This window comes from Podarcis raffonei, chromosome 3 (genome assembly GCF_027172205.1).
Source record: "Podarcis raffonei isolate rPodRaf1 chromosome 3, rPodRaf1.pri, whole genome shotgun sequence".
Classification (NCBI taxonomy): Eukaryota; Metazoa; Chordata; class Lepidosauria; order Squamata; family Lacertidae; genus Podarcis; species Podarcis raffonei.
The window spans coordinates 71,594,993-71,618,393 of NC_070604.1; the positions used below are offsets into that span (position 1 = coordinate 71,594,993).

General features: G+C 40.0%; 1 protein-coding gene across 3 annotated transcripts; it reads right to left on the reverse strand.

Annotated features, from left to right (window-relative positions):
- Nucleotides 1-3,517: 3,517 nt before the first annotated feature.
- Nucleotides 3,518-22,445, reverse strand: WTAP (WT1 associated protein). Of its 3 annotated transcripts, XM_053382303.1 has the most exons (9): nucleotides 22,192-22,271; nucleotides 21,806-22,008; nucleotides 17,582-17,619; nucleotides 17,443-17,498; nucleotides 16,626-16,684; nucleotides 13,804-13,931; nucleotides 11,896-12,074; nucleotides 6,536-6,690; nucleotides 3,518-4,708 (listed from the first exon to the last, which is right to left on the reverse strand). In XM_053382303.1, exons 3-9 carry the CDS (start codon nucleotides 17,609-17,611, stop codon nucleotides 4,122-4,124), a joined length of 1,194 nt encoding a protein of 397 aa, XP_053238278.1. In that variant the 5' UTR covers nucleotides 17,612-17,619; nucleotides 21,806-22,008; nucleotides 22,192-22,271; the 3' UTR covers nucleotides 3,518-4,121. The 3 variants fall into 3 exon arrangements, with proteins under 3 accessions (XP_053238278.1, XP_053238276.1, XP_053238277.1); XM_053382301.1 differs by lacking the exon at nucleotides 21,806-22,008 and having other exon boundaries at nucleotides 22,192-22,445; XM_053382302.1 differs by lacking the exon at nucleotides 22,192-22,271 and having other exon boundaries at nucleotides 21,806-22,118.
- Between the last annotated feature and the right edge of the window lie 956 nt (nucleotides 22,446-23,401).

Here is a 23,401-nt window from a genome sequence, read left to right on the forward strand (position 1 = left end):
GCCACTACCGAGAAGGCCCTCTGCCTGGTTCCCTGTAACTTGGCTTCTCGCAGTGAGGGAACCGCCAGAAGGCCCTCGGCGCTGGATCTCAGTGTCCGGGGAGAACGATGGGGGTGGAGACGCTCCTTTAGGTATACTGGGCCGAGGCCATTTAGGGCTTTAAAGGTCAGCACCAACACTTTGAATTGTGCTCGGAAACGTACTGGGAGCCAATGTAGGTCTTTTAAGACCGGTGTTGTGGTCTCGACGGCCGCTCCCAGTCGCCAGTTCAGCTGCCGCGTTCTGGATTAGTTGTAGTTTCCGGGTCACCTTCAAAGGTAGCCCCATGTAGAGCGCATTGCAGTAGTCCAAGCGGGAGATAACCAGAGCATGCACCACTGGCAAGACAGTCCGCAGGCAGATAGGGTCTCAGTCTGCGTACCAGATGGAGCTGGTAAACAGCTGCCCTGGACACAGATTTAACCTGTGCCTCCATGGACAGCTGCAAGTCCAAAATGACTCCCAGGCTGTGCACCTGGTCCTTCAGGGGCACAGTTACCCCATTCAGGACCAGGGAATCCTCCACACCTGCCCGCCTCCTGTCCCCCAAGAACAGTACAAATTATAAATCTCAGACAAGGCAGACTCCCCTCACAAAATCACTTTAGGTGAGAATATTAAGTATTATTGCCATCCTGACCAAATTGTCTTGGGTGATTATGGTGGAGAGAGTGTAAAATCAAGCAGGCACCCAACGTTGGCAGTGTGCTAATGGGCAACAACTCTCACATAAATCTAGTATGTTGTTCTGGTCACAACAACGAGGTAGATTCTAGATACCCTAAGGACTGTGACCTAGAACAGTTGGTCATGGAACCAAACAGGTGAAGTGACTCTGGACTTAAAGTGTCACCCAAGACCTGGTGCAAGGTATGTTCTTAAATCATTTGGAAACTGACCAGTGCTCTCAATTTCTACGTATGAAAATGGACAACTGCCAAGAAAGTCCAATGCAATCCCATTTGATTTCAAGAGGAAACTTTCCACAAAGATTGGTAAAAAGGAAGTTGAAAGTCACAAGAAGGTCAAATCTCTCCAGGCAGCTTGGGAGCTGTTCAAAAGCACACTAAGCCTAGCTGGTATAGCACAGATCAGGAAAGGCACCACCAAGGCCAAGAGGATGTCAGCATGGTTAACCAAGTCAAGAAGCTTTTAGAAGGCGGCTTTCTTCAGAAAATAAAAGTGTTGCCCAACTGAGAACACAGAGCTTTGATAAAGAAATGGAAGCAGACAATGGGGGATGCAGAAGAGAGATATGAGCAGCACCTCCCTTTAAAGACTTAAGTCCAACAATAAGCATTTTTTAAAATATACCAGAAGCTAGGCAGGCAATGGGACTGTGACTTATCAGGACTGGGGGGGGGGGCGCGCGGTTTCCCTACTGGCAGACCCCCTTTAATAGTTTCTCAGAAAGGAATCTGGATAGGCCAATCCTACCTTGGGGGGGGGGGAGAAACTAGGCTGTCTAGATACCTTTTTATACCAATGAAGTTGTCAATGTATTTAGAACGGGGTGGGGTAAGTAAAAGATTGGGCAACAAATCACACTTCAAAATTATTTCAAACAGTCAAAACTACATTAGCTAGTTAGGTTGTACTTGCTTGAGGAGGCTTTGATTTCAAGAGCACATGCAGAGTGCCTTGCAGGGAAGAGACTTTGAGAAAGGGCAAAGCTTTACATTGCATCTGGCTGGATGGCTCCACGGAGACAAATGAACTGAGGGGATGTTTCACATATTTATAGCCAGAAAAGCCAACCCCCTTCCTTAGAATATATGGTGAGCAACTGGAGAAAGAATATCCATTTCTGATCACGCAAGTGATCCTAAGTAGTCAGTCAGATTCATACTGAAGAGGCTGGTTCCACCTTAATGATTCTGGACTTCTATTACAAAAGAACTAGTTTAGAGGAAATATATATAAAAAATGTCCAGTAGCACCTTAAGACCAACTAAGTTTGTTCTTGGTATGAGCTTTCGTCTGCATGCAGACGAAAGACGTGTGCAGATCTGAAGAAGTGTGCATGCACACGAAAGCTTATACAGTGGTACCTCTGGATACAAACGGGATCCGTTCCGGAGCCCCGTTCGCATCCTGAAGCAAACGCAACTCGCGTCTGCATGCGTCGCAATTTGCCGGTTCTGTGCACGATGTCATTTTGACCGTCTGCGCATGCGCGAGCGACAAAACCCGGAAGTAATGCGTTCCGTTACTTCCAGGTCACCTCGAGCGCAACCGAAAAATGTTCAACCTGAAGCAACTTCAACCCAAGATATGACTGTACCAAGAACAAACTTAGTTGGTCTCTAAGGTGCTACTGAACAATTTTTTTAGTTTATAGGAGTTAGCCTACTACTAAAATAATACAAAAGATTTAAACTTGAGACGAAATTCAAGATACTGCTTCCTCAAAGGTTCTGAATGCCAGGCACTCTAGGGGTTACTGTTGGTAGTTACCAAATTGACTGAAATAACCATTGCCAAGTATCAGTGACTGTATACAAATCTACTGTGCAACCACACTTTGAATACTGCGTACTTTTCATCACTCCATTTCAAAAAGCTTACTGTAGGGTTGTAAAATATGCATTAATTGGCAAGTGAAATAAGAGGATTGAAGCAACATAGGAAGGAAAGTTTCATTTGGAGCTTTTTAGCTTAGCAAAAAGGCCATGGGGTGGGTGGAATTAACATGTATAGAGATAATAAATGGTGTGCACTAAGTGGATAGGCTGTTTTCTTTTTCATAATATCAGAACCCAGTGTCATCCACTGAAGGTGGATTTTGGAAGGGTTTAAGTTAAATGCTTCTGCAACACACAAATCATGAACGAGGTCTGGAAAAGCCATATGTAATTGCATGCCAATGTATGGAAGTTTGCACTAGGGTTTCAGAGTTTTTGCTTTGGTACTGTGTCACATTGAAGCATAAAGGAGTTTGACATGTAGATGTAAGGCACCTTGGAAACAAAATCCTACCTCTCCCAATCCTTTTCACAAAGCATAGCAAAAATTGTACTATGACAGTGTTTGACATATCCATTCTAGTTAAATGCACTTAAAGAGGATGGTTGATGTTTAAACCAGCAATTCAGAATTTCAATTCCCCCACAGAAAATGTGTGCTTAGATGTCCTCTTTATCCCATGATAAGCACATCTATGGATTTCCACTATGGAAAATTTTCAGTCACTTCATTTAAGCACATTCCTGAGGCAACTATATACTTCATGACCACAGCAAAATGTACCACTTGCATTTTTAAAAAAAAAGCTTCAGTGGCAAGAGCTGTACATTCACTATGAGAAAGGGGCCACATACTGTATACTGATAAGAGCACCATAAAGCTTAAATGACTTTCAAGTACATGCTTTTATCTATTACAATGAAGACTGCATATTATAATGAAGGGTTCTATATAAACTGAAGTAAAGAAAAGCCCAAGTCTGCACAAGACAAACACAGAAGGACTAAATAAATTACATTATTAAAAATCTTTATTTAGGTTTGGTCAGTACAGTTAAGATAATATTGGAGTCACAGAGCAATATGCATTAACAGGATACAACAGTTCTTAAACCGAGTAACTATGCACACAAAATTCTTAAACATTCGGTCACCTAAAGAGAACGCACAGATGCATGGTGGCAAAACTGGAACACAGACTACTACAGGACTCCTTCACCAAGTTCATTTTAGTTATAAAACTACTGTACTGGGCAAACTTGGCAGTCATTACCTCACAACTATTATGACAATTTGAGTGTTATAACAGTATGAGTAAAGAATGCCCTTACGCAGCACAAGTTCTAGATATACACAGATTTGTACAGACATCATTGTGTTATACCTGGAAATAAAATTCGTTTCAACTTCACATTAACTCAAAAATATCTTGAGCCTACACAAACATCCTTTTAGCAACATTCAATGTAATTGTTAAAATTTCAGAAGTGGCAGAGGTATCGAAGCAAAAAACCCACAAAGGCAGAATTGTGACATATATGCACTAATCTGAACAGTTCTGGACAGTTTCTTCTCCCAATTTAAACGACACTATATAAAAATGTTGCAGAAAAAAGGTTACAAAACTGAACCCTGTACATTGACATTTGAGTCCAAACCATTCTGAACATGACGAGACCCCGCAGTTCTGTTACCTTTCACACTGACTGTTTTCTCCTCTTGAGAATCGTGATTGGAGTCTGTGTCATTTGAATGGTGAGTTAGAGAATTCTCACTACCAGTGGGAGAGTCTACACTTTCGTACCCAGTACTGAGTTGATTTATATAGCTACCAGATCCTCTGCCAGTTCTATCTTCAGAGTGGTTGGAAAGCTTATTACCATTGCTTGGTGAGGGTGGAAAGTCATCCTCTGTTCCACTGCCCTCTCTATAAAAACCAGGCCCAGCTGTCCTCTGATGAGACGAGCTGCCATTGCTTGGTCCATTTGCCATACGACTGCAGTCTTTGCTCATGGCTTCTCCCTGGTCTGCAGTTTCTGAAGTTGGAGTCCGGCTGCTACCTGGGGCTGAGGTTTGTGACTGCTGCTGCTGCTGATACTGAACCAACTGCTGGCGAGTCTCCTTCAATTGTTGCTGTAGGACTAGAATGGTACTCTGCATACCTTCTACTTCCTCATCAAGTTGGATGATGAAATCATTCAGTTCTACATGAAGAAAAACACATTTGGAGCATACACTTAAAATAGCTCATTTATGTATCCTAAAACTGTCTCAAGCCACCTCAACTTAGTTAATAACATATTCATATGTTGATTGCTTTGTGTACATATTTTTCCTAATCTACATAGCCAATACAGAGCTCCAAAAAAAATAACTTCCACATCCCATGCTAGGACAGCACAACCCAATGGGTAGCACACACTCATGGGCATATACAAAGAAAAAGAACTAGAGAAAAATACAGAGCAGAAGACATTTCATAGAATGTTTGTTTTAATCTCAATATGCCTACCAAAATGATTATAAACGAAGCAGCAAGTTCCTGCAAATCCAAATGCATAGAATTTTGCACCAGGGCCCAAATGCATCATCAGGCAAAGATTCTTCAAGGGAAAAAACTGTTACAGCTATTGATTTGTTAAGATATCTGCAAAAGCTCCAAGTTTAAGGGATGGCAGTCCCAACCTGCATGGTTACATGTGTCTTCCTTATAACTTCTGGGCATTTTGCCTTAAAACATTTACTCATAGCATACATCACCGCATTTATACATATTAATTTGCATGATCTTCTATGCCATCTTTGGAAGTGGGGAAAACTGGGGTTCCATGGCAAAGAATGTTCTGTTTTTGCACTAGTAATGTTTCTGTACCATGATCCCTCATATAAAAACCTATGTAGTATATAATCACTAACTGTACATTTTAAAAACTTCACTCAGTGTTCATACCATAGCTGTCAACTTTCCCCTTTTTTAAAAAGAAATTCCCTTATTCCGAATAGGATTCCTCGCAAGAAAAGGGAAAAGTTGACAGCTATGGTTCATACTTATTTGGCAATATGAATAAACGTAATATCAACATTCTCTTTGGAAGTTTGCAGTTCATCACCAGCCTGATAGAATGATACTAACAAGTATGCCAACACAGGCAAACATTAGCAGCAACAACTTCATTCCACAAACATACAATCGTGATTTTTTTCGGTGTTTTCTACTATTAGAAAATTTCAATACCCAGTCAAGTACAATTTAATTTCTCTAGTGCCTACAATCCTACAACTTGCCCCCAAAACTATTTCCAGTGAAGGGTTAATTCCGTGTATTCCCTACATCTAAAGTTTCCACTAGCTGTGATACAAAGTGCTAGCATTATACCAAAGCACCCCCATGTCTCTAACTCAAGACATCTATCTACAACTGAAGGTAAAATTCATAACAATAAATAAGATACTAATTTTAACTTTGTACTAACTTCTTCTGGAAGTGTGCTGGTCAGAACTGGGTCAAAGCAAAATTTACAAAGCAAACTCTGTGATCCTGATAACTACTTTAGGTACCCATGTGCCTTCTGCCACCCAAAGCGGCTTGGATTGCTTTATTATGAAAAGCAGACCACCATGTTTTATCACATAATTCTGTTGTACTTTCCTCAATTTCAAATTAGTCTTCTGCTCTGCAGCAAAGAAGGCTTCTGTTTTAGAATAAAGTCCACAGCACCCTTGGAGGGCAAAGTATCAAACACACACATATACAAGTAGTCACACATGACTATTTCCTAGTGGAATTCCTTCATATTCTAGTCAATCTGTTATTTCACATGTCACACTACATTTACCTTCATGAAAAACTAGCTTGATGTTTAATTTTTGGTACTTCCATGGAATTTGATTAAATGATCTTGAAATTATCCCTTTATTCATGTTTAAACATGCTCCACAGTGGAAACATAATACCCACATCATAACATTAACTGGTGAAGCCTACAGATAAAAGGCATTTTTTCTATTTTCTTTATAAAAAAAACCCTTACCATCCTGACTGCTTTTAAGCTCCTCACTATATTTCTTCTGTAAAGCCAACTCTGCCTCAAGTTGGGCAATACGTCCTTGGGACAGCTGCCTTCCAAGCTCTTGATTCTCCTGGATAAGCATTCGACACTTCGCCATTAACTTTTTGCCTGTTTGGCTGTAAAGGAAAGAGCCATCTATCACAAAATGAAGACAATATTCTCTCATCTCCCTTTTTAAAAGTAGTTACTGAAGTGGTATTCCTGTATGTGTCACGCTACAGTATCTTACTGCCAGTTGTCATTGTACAAAGTCTCCCTATAGATACCAGAGGCTGATCCATCATCGTCTGCTGATCTTCTGGCCCTGTTCCGAGAAACTGAAAGGCAAGTTCTACAGTTGAACATTTTAAATGATCAAATGACTTTTGTTGTTCTTATACTCCAACTACAGCATGAAGCAATTTTCAAAAGAAAATGAACTTAGTTGTGCCTCTAAGGAAGGGGAGGTGGGAGAAGTAAAGCAGTGTTGGACATAATGGGTTGCATCCAACTAAGTCCTAATCAGAGTGGACTCACTGAAATTAAAGGGTTTAAGTTAATCATGGCCATTAATTTCAATGGGTCTACTTTGAGCATGACTAGAACTGGCTAGAACCCAGTATAGTCAATGATCTGGCTTGCAAGCAATGAACAATCTCATTTTACCAATATACTGGAGGCTCTAGTCATGACTATATGCAAAATTGCATGACTCTAACATTATGTTGCATAATAATGCTTTACAAAAGGCAAACTTGCCATACCAAGAATGCAAATGAGCAGAAAAGAATCCAAAACCTTAGGAAAAAATGACACAACCGCAGAGTACCAATAAAGGGGGGGGGGAGGTTTTAGTCATGCTTAGAGATCGAGTAAAATCAACGGGACTTAATAATACCCAACTTGTCCCATTTAAATGGGCTTGGATCCAATCCAAAGGACTGAGATATGATTCAGAAGGGGCTCATCAAGAAATTTATTTTAATCCTCTTTCAGTGTTGTGCTAGGTATGCTGCTCCTGTGATGAGCAATGCAACACATTGCAATGCAGTCTTACCATTTCTGGTAAGTCATTGTAGTGTGTAGGCTACTCTGCCAGAGCAGCACCATAGCCACGAGTCCACAGAGCTGTGGCCACTATGTGTAAGTGATCTGCAGGAGTTAAGCAGCACACTGCAGGGTGTTTAGCAAAGTAAGTTACAATATACTTTCCACAAACAGAAGCAGCTAGATCATGCCACTGTCTTACATATTTTAGCATATAACTGATTAATGCGTATGATCTAATTTATAGAACTGTGACAGCTAGTTGCTTTCTTTCTGTGTGACTTCACACAAAAATGCACAAATAATATGCTATATATACACTTTTGTTTACATGTCCAGGATTTATGCAATCTTGTTTCAGTTCAGGAAAACCACTCAACATATACTAAAAGGCATTTCTATGTTTTGTCTAACTAAAACATGCAGCTCTATTTTACATGAAACACTGCAGTTTCAGACATCATGTGATAGCATATAGCAAAACGATACACTGCTCAGTGATATGAAGATGCTTTGCAGGCAGAAGAGCCCATTCTGATAGAAGGGCTGGGGGGGAAACTTCTACCTAAGATATTATAGACCTTAGTAATGCAAGGAAGATTCCAAAACTAAAGGAAACAAATACAGCTTCAAAATTTGTATGAAATAAAATCATGGGGGCTTAAAAATTGCAGTTAATAGTTTCATGAACAAGGTAAGCTATGAAAACGTGACATATGATGCAAGAACAGTATTAGAACAAAATTTAGAACCTGACTGTGTCTGCACAAGTTATTATCCTTTTAAAATATGTTGTTCTCTATAAAGGTTCCTGTCACTTACATTACCTATTTTTCTCTGGCTGGGACACATATTCTTGAAGCTTACCTATATGGATCTACTATAATCCCAGCAAATTTACATTAACATTTCATTTTCCTTAATAGGTATTCCTTGCAAATCCTGTATGAACCTACCCAAAAACTTTAAGCAGATATGTAACTGTTTCACCACACAATTATCAGTTCTTTTGCCTGTTCATACTGCAATCATGGCTAAATAAAAGTTCAACGTTTGCAAGTGTTCTCTGCTATAATTCAAAAGACATAGAAGGGTACTTCACACAAGGCATTTTCCTACATAAACCTGTTCCACATAGGAAAACTAATCTTACACCATAATGTGACATGTACATGTGTTCTGAATACATGGAACCCACTGCTAATCACATGGAACGCACTGCTAAGTGTGCATGTGCTGAAGTACATATCAGTATGCATCACATGTTATGGCATATACCTATTTTTTCTACATGGAAACAATGATCAATACAGAAAACAATTTGCATGAAGTGACCCTTGGTTATCACACAAAGCTGATGGCCAGGATCCAAAGAGCTGCTTTAAGTATATAAGAGGAGATTGAACAGGTCCTGATTTTTAAAAAATTTCTTTAATAACAGCCCTCATTAATTTCTGAAACTCTTCTCAGTTTCAAAATCATCCCTTGCATTATATGAGGCTTTGGTTCAAGAAAAAAAAGTCAAAACCCTCAAACTCTTTGAAGGATGGTTCTTTGGATCTTGGCCTGTGCCTTCAAGAATTTCAGCCATTTCAGAATATCCATGATGCATTCTTCATGTCCACCTCCAGCACAACATAATCTCTTTAAGAACCTACATAGGAATTTAAGTTGTTGCTTATGTTTTCATGTACACCAAACTACTGTCTCATATAAAAAATCAAGAAACTATTTCTGTCAAGAAAGAGATTATAAATGGGTGAGAATGGCAACAACAGTAACAAGCTAACAGAATTGAAGGATGCTGCTGCAGTGAAAACTACCACCTATTTAACAAATCAAATATTCTGGTAAAGTTATAATTTTTAAGCATTTTCCTGTTAACTAGGAAGCCTCAATGATGCCACCCCCATAATTAGCATCACTATTGGATACTATGTGTGGTATCAGTGACCGTTAAAATATAGCATTCAGTGATTTCCCCTACTGTATCTGGAATCCTATGAACAAGGACAATGCAATACAATACTTAAAACACTGTTGAAACAGTCAGCTCTTGAGCACAGACAATGATCCACAAAAAGTGATGTGCAAATACAAGAACTGTTCCTTTGACCCTTCAGAACCACATTAATATGTAGAAGAGTGAACTAGTACTTTCAAGTATCAAGTCAAAAAGAATTTTTGGCAAAACATATGGAAGACAAATGATGAAAATATTTCTTGAAAGGGATAAATTAAGATCCCACCCCTTAGACCTTTAAAATGTGTAGCAAAGTCAATTGTAAGGCATATCAAATAAAACTTAAATGTTTAAAGGGATGTGATTTCACAGTAAGTGGAAATATGTATATATCAAAGACCTGTTCAAGACTAAGATACTCATTTTTCTAAAAATCAAGCAAAAATTAGTTTTTCCAGATGTCTATTTGAAGTGAAAATGAAGTAAGTTCATACTTAGGTTCATGTCACCTTGAGAACCCAAAAACATTTGAAGTCACCATCCTCTATCCACACATGAATTGATTAAGCTGAAGTTCACAAATAATCTGTATGACATCCCACAATTAAAACATACCTATGAGAAATGATTTTTGATTATACATTTAACAGGTTTTACAAAGTCAGTTGCAACATATTAAGGCAGTTTTTGCTGTTTTCTCTGTTGGTCTTACCTCTGTTTTGATGCTAGACCTTTAAAAGATTTTCCATAGCATCACCCCAAGATGTTTGAAAGATGCAATTTGTTTTTGCTTCAAGGTTTTCTTTCGATGTAGACTCAATAATGGACAAAGGTTCATATACTACCACATTTCATATGCTGTAATAATTATCTAAAGCAGAGCTAAAAAGTACTTCTTAGAAGTATCTTTTATTTAACTCAACCAATACTGCATTGGGAATGCTGGAAGTGGAACATTAAAATATTTGTTCTTATATTTTACCTACTATGAAACAGTCCTTAATTTTCTTTCTGTTATTATATATTGACATTATGGTTCAATTATATTCGGCAGTCTTTCCACTGTGACCTCAAGAATGCACACTAAACTGTCCCAGACTACCATTCCTGGAAATCACTTGGGACATGACGAGGCATCAAAAAGTATCAACTCTTCTGAACTGATGCCAACCAGTGGGATGCATGCAATTTGCTTCAACATCATCTCTCTACCAGAGAACAGGACAAAATCAAGTAGCAGCCTGTTCTACATATTTATATTCATACTACATGAAAGCTTCCCATACAGTAGTACGAACAGCAGTGTCCCCTGAACTATGCAGTACAACTATTTCAAGGCACATTTTATAGAAGGCTGCAGTACAAAAACTAGTTATACAGTGGAATGCAAATGCCCCAAACAAACTCTGAAAGTAACTACTACTGCAGCACCTTGTATAGCCTGCACATAGTGTCTCAGGATAAAAATACTGAATGGCACTTCTGCATGGATAAGGGCAGTAAAAGATTTCACAACTAGTTTGGTGTTAGATATACTAGTTGAGATCCAGGACGTACACAACTGCTTCAACAAGGTTAGGAAGATGTAATTAAATTGCAACTATACGTACAGTACTAGATTTAGGAGTTCACATATTGCCAGCCATCCACAGAACAATTTGTTATTCAAAGCCATGAAAAGGTTCACTGAAGTCCTATGGAACCCAAATGCTAGGAAAAATCAACACTGACTGTGTGCGTGTTCTCACAGCTATTCAAAGCCGATTACCAAATGTGATTTAAACAAAATTCACCTCATTGAGTTTTGACCCAGCAGTTCAGTGAACAAGGAGGAAGTCCACAGTCTTATTGGCAAAACTGACTTAATCAGTCTCTAAGTCACTAGGTTTAGGGTTAAGAGCAAAGCATATTCCATTTTAATGTTTTACTCGAATTTGACATGATCAATTCATGATTTAAAATCTCTAGGTTCTCCTCCAAACTGTCTGTAGACATAGTGTGCCACAGACTTTAGACTTCTGCTTCTCCCTCTATTTTCTTCAAACAGAACCACTTCGCAAGTGTCTACATGTTCTAGAAAGGGCACTTTTTCTGAGGTGGCCACTTCTTCAGAATAGTCCGACGCTGTCAGGCCTCTGAAGCAAAGGGGGGGGAAAGCTGAAACACAAGGTTCATCTGATAAGTTTTACATTAAGCATTACAAGCTGGACAGTATAAGAATGTGGCTTTTGGCTCAAAACGTCTGAGTCTTGGTGTGGAAACGAGTACGTGGTTGTCCCACCAAAGCATTCTCTGTCAGGGAAGTCTTGACTGGGGAGTATGTTTTGTTTACCTATCAGGTGTAAATTTCCAGGCACTCAGTTCATTTTGGGCTTGTTCCAGTTTGTCTTTAGTCTGTTCCAGTTCAGCTTTCATTTTTAGGAAAAACAAGTTGATGGCTGGGTCCACCATTGTTGATCTCAGTTGAGCAACACTTGGCTGCTGGACTTGCTTGAGGTACTGGATCTGATTCTGCATAAAAGGGGGCAAAATGATTACATTGGCATTTACAAGCTTTCATGAGCCAACTTAACCCATTTCAGTCTGATACCCCCATACAATAAGGATCTCATAATTTAACATTTTCTTGAATACAACTGAACACCGAAACTGACAGGAATGGATGGAATTTGGATGCTTGGAATGGATCCAAAGAACAGGGCAATTTTGTGTTTGTTCCACCGGCATACTGGGTACCTGGGATTTTTTTTTATCATCACTGTATCAACCTCCAGGAACTACTCCCAAAATTTAACCCATAGCACCTTCAGATCATCCACCGCAATCAAGCAGTATACAAATTTTATAAAATAAATGAATCTACATATGCCTTTTATTTGTAATTTTACACTTTAAGCTCCTCAAAAGCCAGAGCTATAAGTTGTTCTCAACTCAATTTTAAGTTGTACTAGTAGTAACTAGTAGGCTTACATCAAGTTCTCTTTTTAACATTGGCAGCAGTTTTCATCTTTGCATGCACTTCTGTAAAAAGGCAGGTAACATCAAAGAGACATTTGACTGGCCAATAAATATGTGGCTTTAATCCTTTTTTTGGGGGTAGAATTTTTAAAACCATTTTTTTTTTTTACCTATCTTAGAGGAAATATGAACTGGCAGGACAGATCTCTTTGAAATTCATTGTTATTTGAGTGAATACTATATTAGAGAAAATTCTACTTAACACATTTTCTTCTGCCAATATTTATTACTCAATGAACACTGGTACTGTGATATCAGTTGGGAAGTTCTAAAGCAGAGTAACTTTTGTCTTCTTCTATAATCGCATCTCAAAGTGTTTTAAAGGAGCTACATCAGTGCTAAGAACCACATAGCTTGGCAAAAAGTATGAAATACAGCTTGCAGAAAAGGTGGCCAAAGCAACTGCTAGCCAATCTCTAATCTGACAATATTTATGCAGTAAACTGCACAAAAAGTAATGAACATAAATGTATCAACTCCCAAGCTATGGACTGATAAATTTGAGATTCTGCAGCATAAATAGGCATATAGCTAGAAATACCTCCCTAACCACAGTGATATTTCCCTAAGCCAACTAATATCCTAGTCTTGTCTGCTAGAACTATTCACAAACTGGGAAGCCAAGCTCTGCTTCTACATTTATACAGGTACACCTAAATTAAGTGAATTAAGTAAAACGACAAATGACTTGAAGGAAGTCATTCACAAGGAAAAGTGCTGTTCCTCTTACTGTAGGTACAGAAGACAATAGTGAATACTGGGCCTGCTTCCTGAAATATTTTTGGGACTCCATTAACTCATTTTGGAAGTAGAGATGACATATATAGATCAGAACAGCTGGGTCATCTTCGTCATACACCACCACAATTTGGCTACACAGAAGTTGTTTCAGCTACCTATGCATCACAGCAGAATTAAATGTGCACAGCATCTTATTGTTGTTATTTTAAAAGTAGCTATGTTTTGCTTAGGTCTGCTACTGATCTAGGGTAGTTCTCAGTCACTTAAAAAGATGAAGGCATCATGATTCATTAAAGTTTTCATTCTGCCAGGAATGTGGCCTTTTGACCAAAAAGACTCTGAAAAAAACACTCATGCAACAGGATAGTTGAAGCAAACACCACAGGATGTTAATAGTATTCCACATACAGGATGTTAAGCTAAAAATAAATATATCAACACAGACACCTTCATCTGCAACAAGTTGAAAAGCTTCACTTACAGTACACTCTTGCATCTCTTGTTCCTTAGTTGCCAGCCGCATCACTAGGATATTTTCTCTTCGAGCAGATTCTTGCTGTTGCTGCTTCAGCTTTTCTTCTGACTCTCTCAATCCAGTTACATCATTAGCTATTGTTGAATGGCAAAGCAAACACAAAGTTTTAGTGGGAGCCTATAAAGACCTGAAACCAAATTTTTGTCTAAGCAAAACAACTTGACCATCAAATTTGTTTGCCTCTGCTCCCCTATTGAATCAACTAAACCCACATACAAGAATTTAACGGGGAAAGGAATAGCTCCTCTACAGCAAGCAAAGCTGCACAAACACAGCAAAGATCAATTAGGAGATTCCTACCCTTTTTCTACCTTCCTTTTTCCTGTCAGCTGTCAACAACAGGTAGGACCAGTAGTCTATAATAAGGGAACTCCCCCTCCCTCTCCTCTTCCCCTACTTGCTCCTCAAATTTGCTTCAGAGGGTTGCTGGAACCCCCTGAACAGATTCTGTGAGTGTATGAGGAGAGAAAAGGGAGGGTAAGTTCCAAAGCACAGCCAGAAGTCCCTTCATTAATGAAACTACTTCACGGAATGCCTCCCTTCATTTCTATTTCTAGGGACTACTTGTGAGAAGTAATGATTTATTTTTTTTAGGTGCCCAAGTTAGCCTACTCCTGCAACAAAATATTGTGCCATCTTAAAAAATAACACTATATATATATATATATATATATATATATATATATATAGGCAAAAGCTTTTGTAGAGTTAAATTCATGAGACACCAACATAGCATGTTTTAACTATTAACCAAGGATATTAAGTTCATATAAGATTACATAACCTCCATAACAACTAGAAAGCTGAAAAGCAGTTGCCATGTTTAAAGGACTTAGAGGCACTTAAAGGGGATTAGACCATTACTGTGATTGCAGTGTCCCACAAACAAAATTCATGCTGTGGATCTATTAACATCTACAGATGGCAGAGACAGCTCATTGACGGTAACAGAACTATACTCTGGTATTTAGCTTTGTCCTAAAACTGGTAAAAACTTTCTGCTGCCAGTACAAACACACCAATAATAACGGCTTGCAGTTTCCCAAGACCCCAACTGGGAGAAAAAAACTGAACTTTTCTACAAACTGCATTTTGTTTGAGATCAGTCAACAGGTTCACGTTAATTAAACTCATACTTGAGATAGCGCTCTCTTGGGTGTGTTTAGAAAAAAGCTTGCTTGTCACTCTAGAGGTATCGCATGGTAACCTGTACAACTATCCTTTGGTGCCTTATTGTTGTTCCCAGTATTAATCCCAAGGTGGATATGTAAAGGCAAGCTTCTCTTTCCAGAGGGACAATTTTGAGATTCAAATAGCTTAAAATAACCTGAACTCAAATCCCAAGGATACAGAAGAGTTCAACAACACTTACTTTAATACACTGATGTTTTCTGACTGAATAGGTTTATGTTAACAAATCAAACAAATCTGATTGCAAAGATTAAAAAAACCCCTCTTAAGTAATTTTATCTGTATCTGTATAATTTTATCTGTACCTGTATAAGCAGGTACTGACAGAGAAACTGTGGCTCGCCAAGATTTTGTTGGACCCCAGTTCTCCTCAGCCTCAGGCAGCAGAACCAACAACCCTATGATGGGAAGCATACGACCATATCTGGAGTGCCACAGGTTTCCCATACCTGACTTTACAGCAAGAACCCATCGTATTGGCTTAAAGAATTCCACAATGATCAGAAGGTGCATATACACAAAATATGATACACTTTATCATTCATTCTATATTAATGTTTTTCAAGAACAGCATACCCCAACCTGGTGACCTCCATATGTTTTAAACTACTCCACCGCAACCAGCAGTCAATAACCAGGAATGATAGGATTGGAAGCCAAAAATATATGGACAGCACCAGCTGGGGAAGGCTGGTCTAAAACCATAGTTCTCAAACTGGTCTTTAGCTGTGACTGCAGAGGAGACCACAAAACATACATGATGGCTACAGGCAAGGTCACAGCACTGTGATTTTATGATAGCATTTCAGAAATCCTGCTTAAGCCTCCTGAAACAAAAGTAAGTATTTAATTATCAGATTAAATAGCACTTACAACAGTATCAGTTTGAGCAAGGGTTTCCATTTACGGCAGTTAACCAAACTTCTGCAGACAATAAGTGCGAAGATACCCAATGGGAAACCCAACACCAGTCCCACTCATAGATCTGCTGAATTCATTTAACTTTATTACAGGCACTTCTAACACACCAAAAACTTCTGAAAAGACCACCAAAAACCTTTAACAATAATTTGAGCCAGCCACTTTCTCATCTGCTCCTATGGGTTACCTGGAATACTTTTGTACAAAAGGGATGGCAGGATAGGAGGATAGATTAGGAAGCTTACACCAGCTGCTGCTAGTTATGTGTATATTTTATTTACGTCTGGGTTTTGTTTCTTTGTTGGGTTTTTTAAAAAACATAAACCACATTTAAGCTTAGTAAACACTGTATACCAATGACTTAAAATGTGGCCTGTGACACACCAATTTTAACAATGTACATCAGAGATAGGTTACTTAAGCCTGAGTGACTGAACTGGTAATGCCATTAATATGTCTGAACTCTAAGTAGATAGATAAAAGTGAACCTTTGAAGGGAACTACAGTTCTAAACGGTTTGTGGATCAGCCTGACCAAGCTTACTTAAAGGGCTGTTCAGATACTTTTCTGAGCTGTACAGAAAACCCAACCTCTTCCTCTTAAAAAAACTATTTTATTTATTATCACTTCTATTTTGCAATTGAGTTTCCACTTACAGTTAAGGTCTGTATATTTGCCCTCCAGAGCTTGCACATATGCTTCATACTGCTTCCACCTAATGAGGAAGGAAAATGGTTTTTGAATTTTAAATTATTAAATTATGGCATGCTTGGTGCAAAGTGGGAGTACAGACAAGATCACACTTAAACACACAATAGGGTATTCATTAAATATCTTAAGCTCTTTCCAACCAAAAACAATGAGCTATAGACAATCTCACATCTAGCACCACCCTAAGCACCTTTCCATCCTTCATTTCTGCAATATTAAAACAAGTTTCTAGCCTCATATATGAAAGACATGGAGAGTTTATTTCTGTTACAAACCCAAAACTGCCAAGGTGCAGACTCTTGGTCATACTCTTACATTCTTTCCTCTGGAATTCTCTATACAGTCTGAAAGTATATCAAATGACTTTTTTCCTTTCTGCATTGTAAGTGCAGAATTTCCAGCTACTTGCCTTTGGATAAACAATGTACCGTATTTTTTGCACCATAACACTCACTTTTTTCCTCCTAAAAAGTAAGGTGAAATGTCTGTGCGTGTTATAGAGGGAATGCCTACGGGTGGCATGCCTACGGATTTTCCTCCTCTAAAAACTACATGCGTGTTATGGTCGGGTGCGTGTTATAGAGCGAAAAATACGGTACTTTTTCTCCACAGCCAGTAGGAAAAGGTTTAGTTGTAATCTTTCTACCTCATTAAACTTAAAATTGCTTTTTAGTTCCCTGTTACCATAAAAATGGAAGTTATTCAAAATGAAACAGTTAAGAGATGCATGGTTTTTAAGTAGAAGGTAGCCTATCACTTTACCTTAAGATCAACTCCTCTCTAGGTAGAACCTTGAAGTCTGTATCACTGAGGCGAACCTACAGAACAAAAATAATCAAGTTCAACTATTTCCTCATGCGATATTGAAAAAAAATACAAATGCTACAGCTTTCAAGCTTACCTTCTTCGGAAGTGGTTCTTCATTAGTCATTGTGAATTCTGCATAAAAGAAACAAACACTATCATTATTTGGTCCTCTTACTACCATAGCCAGCATTTTTATGCCACCTGAAAATAAGGATGCACTCCAACTGAAGTGAGTCCACTGAACACAGCATTATGTACTTTCCAGAATTATGAAGAATTGGGCTCTAAGTATTAGATCCAGACTATCCCTGGCCAGACCACCACCCAAGAGATTCTCCCATTGGAGGAGGTGGGGAGCCAACTTCTCCAATCCCTCCTGAAAAACTGGGTCAGAGGGTCCTTGGGAGATGGTGATGGCAGCTACAGGAATTCCTCTGCTGAAACTGTCTCCTCCTCCTTTTTCCAGCAAGAGCCTCTGCTAGATCTTGGGTTCTTTCTGTCCATGAAAGCAAAAATATGGATCCAACCTACTGTGTTGAGTGTAACTGTAACTACAGCTAGCAGAAAGCTCATTTCACAGCACAGAAAGGGTTTAAACATTTTTACAGCAGTACTAGGTATCTGCTTATACATATCTGCTGCAAAGTCTGAGAAAATGATCTGAATTAAATACTACTGAAATTCATGACTTTTTAGTTTTTAAAAATGTGTACTCTACCTTATGACCCTGCTGGGTTTCTGAGTTTTGTCCAATTCACACAACTATTATTTTGTATTCAAATACTTTTTCTGACATTTATAAGCTTTCCATATCTAATGCATGTTATTATGTCTCCATTGCCCAAAATCTTTGCAAATAATATTGGTAACAATTATCTAGTCATTAGTTATTGTCTCTATCTTCACTGACACCCTGTTTCCAGCTATACCATGTCCTTGTTCCAAAGTTTTTCCGGCAAGACCTTTCCAGGAAAAGGCATGCAAAGGTATGGGAATTCAGATATATGTAGGTACAAAAGCTTTAGCTAAATATTGGTTCACCACTTTTGAATTTATTCCTGCGATTAACTGGCACTACGCCTACCTCGAAGACAGTCAGGGAACCACTATGTTGTACTGAATTTAAAATCTGAACTTAACTTACTTGATGCTTAGCTTATTTTTTTAGTTGTTTTGTTAATAGTGATTCATATATGGTAATTGTTTTACTGATGATTTGTAACTGTTCCATTGATTTTTTAAAGTATTCTATAATATTTATTCTGTATTTGTAATGTTCGATTACATTATTTTTATGTATTGTTTGTATGCTGCTTTGGGATTCATTTGAATGAAAAGCAGCATACAAATATAATCAATCAATCTTTTGCAACTTTATTTGGAAATTATTCAATCATGAATGAGTCTTGCAACACCCAGATTAAAATGTTGATAATCCATATAGGGTAAAATATTCTCCTTAAATTATTAGCAAAGAGCAGGTACAGTGGTACCTCGCAAGACGAAATTAATTCGTTCCGCGAGTCTTTTCGTCTTGCGAGGTTTTTCGTCTTGCGAAGCACGGTCAGTCGCAACTGCACCTCTTCAAGCGGTTTTAAGAAAAAGGAAACAAACTCGCAAGACGTTTTCGTCTTGCGAAGCAAGCCCATAGGGAAATTCGTCTTGCGAAGCAACTCAAAAAATGAAAAACTCTTTTGTCTTGTGAGTTTTTCGTCTTCCGAGGCATTCGGAAGCAATCAATATGTTTTAAAATCCGCAAATCTCCCTCAGCAAGACTTATCACAGTATTTATTTTAAAGTCTTAAGGGGCCATATCTCTGGGCAACCTTCTGAGGGCTACGTGCCAGAGGTGGTCAGGGCCTGAAGCAAAAGTGAGAGAAGGAATAAATGTACATTTTGCCTTTGTACAGTGGGCTAGCATCTGCACACACTCACATACCTCTTCTTCTTTATTCAGGTAAGCAACAGGCATTATCAGACTTCAAGAATACATTCATGACAGGCAAAAAACACTTGAGGAGAGTGCAAAGCAGGATGTGGCCTAGGGAGAGCTCTGATGGCCAAATAGATGCCTAGAGAGCCACAGTCATCTCCACACACACACACACACACACACACACACACAAGGGTCTCTATCCCTTCTATATAGGTAACTCACAAAACCAGTCTTTATTCATGGCTTCATATTATTGTGTAAAACTGATCCATTTAAGAACAAATTGTTCTTTCAGGATTTGTGAACTCAGACTTTGTATTATCACATGTGTTCAAGATGGCTATAGAAAGAAGTCATACCTATAACTCATATTAGCCAATGGTTGGCTAATATGAAGTTGTACACCACCCTGTGATCCTCGATAAGTTCCAGTTTTTTCTATTGCAAGTAAGCATCAATCCCTCTTAAGTCATTGTACCTGCAGTGTTCAGTGCACATACTCCACCTTCAGAACATAATCAGATCCATACTAGATACCCTTCCAAAAGTAACAAACCCCATATTCATACCCAAACAACCTCATGAATGCAAGGACATGTGAGTATTATTATTTCTGCTGCTTTGCATACATTTTATTAAAATATATTTGGTTAAGTAACCAAATTAAACTGTTTCAACATCAAAATGTAAGTTAAATATAAGGGTATTTAATTGAAACACTTAAGTATGTCATCTTAACTTTTATGATTCTGTCAAACCACACATGTAAAATCTTGTCAGTTTTCATAGTATTTAAGAAAATAGACAACTGTGCTGTCATGTAACTAGATTTTATTTTCAGTGTATCATATCAGAAACTCTCTCATCCCTGACCCACTTCTGATCTAAGCTAAGCATCCATCTCCAAGCAACAGAGCAATCCAGGATGAAACAAATATGGTGGCAGTTATGAGGAAAGTGCTTGTCTCTGTAAGTGTTCCATGCACATCTTATTATGTATAAATGAATGCATTTACTTCCAGAGTCAACTCATTCACGTTTTAACTTAGTATACCAGTGAATTGTAGCTTGAGCAACTATAGCCTGTCATTAGTATGGTGCCTCTAAATATGAATAGATCACTTTGCATGGTGGTTTTTACATGAGTGAACTTCAAAGAACAGTTGCATAAGGAAACTCTTTACCATATTTATTGGCCCTCAGATGAAAACCTCACTCTTGGTGAGTTGTGACAATCAATCTAGACATTGTAAGCTGCACCTGAAAATTACCTTGGGAAGGGGGCACCCAGTAGACTCCTTAGAATCTGACACATTGTGTAAAAGTTTCTTATTCTCAAACAGAACAGAAATATTTCCAGTAGTCAGTCTACAAATTCTACGTTGGAAATGCATCTGTAACATTTGAGATGTTACAACATATACTGTACTTGTTTGAGAGCAACCAAACTCTCAATAAATTTATACCACTGAGCAAGTTTGCACCTTAGCCTTACAATTTGGCAAAGTATACTGCCAAACTCATATTTTCAAACAGACTTTTGATTAGAAAGCAAGTGTAACCTACATTTGCTTGGAAAAGCTAAGAAACAGGAGTTTATCCACTTTAAATTCTTTATAAAATCGCTGTTTTAAGCAGCGGCAGTTCAAACCTGCTTTCTCTCTTGCACCAAGTAGTGATGCCTGCAATCTGAGGAACCCATTACTTTCTAGCGAGCCAAATCGAGCCTAAATAACCCATCCATGTGACTTGCAGTCCAATCCCATCCTTATTTACTTCGAAGCCCCATTTATTACAGTGGCGCGGACTCCAATGCAGAGGAGGAGTGCAGTCTAAAGCTTTATAACCTTTCATATTCTGCGTGGGGAATGTCTCTCTGTGTGCATCTACCCGTCTATCTACATCTACGGCTGGCTTCCGATTCCCCCTCTATCCAAATGGCGTAGAAATAAAAAACGTGTCGCCAAGTCCTTTTAGGTCTTACGGATAAAAGGCCTCCTCGTAATTAAGAAATCATCTAACGAGTATTTTAGAATCCCAGGGTATCCACGCTCCTGTCTACGAAGGCCGGTCCATAGTAAACAAGACAGGCGAGCAGAGGATGCCCGTCCCAAACAAGCTATCTGAAAAACGCTGCGGGGGGGGTGTGGAGGCTTTTTTGAGGGGGGTGACGACAGCCATGAGGAAATGCCCGTAACGGGTGCCCCCCCCGCTTCGAGTTACGTTAGTCCGGGAAGGCGCTCCCCGCCCCGCCCGTAGGATGGATGCCCCTTCCCGCTTAGGGCCGGCGAGCCTCGGGTCTCTCCAGGAGCCGTAGTAGCGGGGACTGCGGCGGGCGGATGCGGCCCGCGCGCGAGGAAGCGGAGAGAGGCCGCCACTCACCTCCCGCCCGTGGCGGCCCCGAGGCGTCGTCGTCGTCTCCCGGTTGCAGCGGGTGCCTCCACGCCGGGGCTCGTGTCGCATCAATCAAGCGGGCCCAGCAGCACCTCTGCTTGGAGAAGGCCGCCGCCAACACCGCCGTCGCCGCCGCGCCAGCACCACCACGCTCGCTTCCCGCCCCGCTCTTTATTTGCTGCTTCGCTGCGCTACAAAATGGCGCCGGACAGGGAAATGAGAGGAGCCGCCGCCTCGCCCCTTCCTTGCCTCCCGCCTCGTCCTAGCGAGAAGGCAGAGCCGCCCGCAGCGCCGAGCCAACCGCTGCCACTCACCCACGGCTCCTCCCCCTCCCTCGGCCGCGCGCTCCCTCGCGCCGCCTTATTCACACTTACCGGCCCAGCGAGAGAGCGAGAGCGAGCGAGCAACTGCCCCTGCAGCAGCGCTTTGCCTGGCGCCGGGACTACTTCCCTCGCACGGCGCTACTGCCTCCCCCGCCCCTCCTTCCTTGGTTCGGTCTGCTTTTCTGTTCTCTCTGCGGGAAAAAGCCGCTGTTTGCGCGGAGAAGGGGGGTGGAGTCAGACGTAGGTATTCGGCCAAAGTTAGTGGGGGGGGGGGACGACTGAATGCCCCGCTCCAGTCCCGCGTCTCTACGCAGTTGCAAAGCATGATGGGAGGAAGCAGGGTGGTAGTAGCGTCGGCGGAAGGATTCGGAATCGTACTGTCTAACCACCTGCAGGAGTGAGGCCGAGCGAGGCGGAAGGAGACTTGATGTTGCTGGAGAAAGATAGTTGCGGCGGAGGCGGTGAAATTCCTACGCAGGAATTTCTTTTGAGTCCACAGGCTTATTTTCCGAAGGAGTGAAAATGGAGGAGTCGAGTCCGTTCCTATGCAGAATTTGGAAATCGGTCGCATTGAAGGGTCGCTTACCCGTGCACGCGACCGGGCTGTAATATTGGGTTAGAGTTACGAAGTGCCCGTAACTCCCACTGAAATAAGTGGAATTGCAGAATTATGTTTGCATCCAGGAACTTGACAAGTTGTATCTTTTTAGCTGTTGGGTACAGGACTCGCAACTGTGATACATTCTGTACCCATGAGGTTAATTAGAAGGGAACCGGTAAAGTTGATTGGCGTTAACTTTAGGACTGACAAATTTATTCATAGGATTTGCGATTAATTTATGGAATTCACGGGCACAGGATGTAGAATATCTTTTAAAGGGATTCTTCTCAAGTTAGCCACCATAGCTAAACAGTCCATAGCTGTCAACTTTCAGATTTGAAAATAAGGGATCAAGCAGCCTCGAAAATAAGGGAGCAGCAGCCTCACCTGTCCCGGGGACAGTCTATGGGGTATCTAACAATCCGGGATAGCAGTGGGAAACGGTGCTGAAATAAGGCAATTTCCCGCAAAAAAAGGGAAGGTTGATAGCTATGAAACAGTCTTTGTGGTCAGAGGCAAAACTGGGTGTTGGAACAAAAACAACAGGTGAAAGTTGTCACTTTTTCTTTTAAAAATTTTTTAAAAAACATTTTAAACAAAGATAAGCCAACTACATACAGAGAATCATCTATGAATACCCTACAGCACTTTGTCAAAGTG

What these genes read in the sequence shown, in the direction of transcription:
- WTAP (XM_053382301.1), bottom strand. Translation starts at nt 17,611, where the DNA reads ATGACTAATGAAGAACCACTTCCGAAGAAG. An exon ending in AGAGAGGAGTTGATCTTAAG is followed by an intron (nt 16,685 to 17,442) that starts GTAAAGTGATAG and finishes CTTCCTCATTAG; the next exon opens with GTGGAAGCAGTATGAAGCAT. An exon ending in AAGAGATGCAAGAGTGTACT is followed by an intron (nt 12,075 to 13,803) that starts GTAAGTGAAGCT and finishes CCTTTTATGCAG; the next exon opens with AATCAGATCCAGTACCTCAA.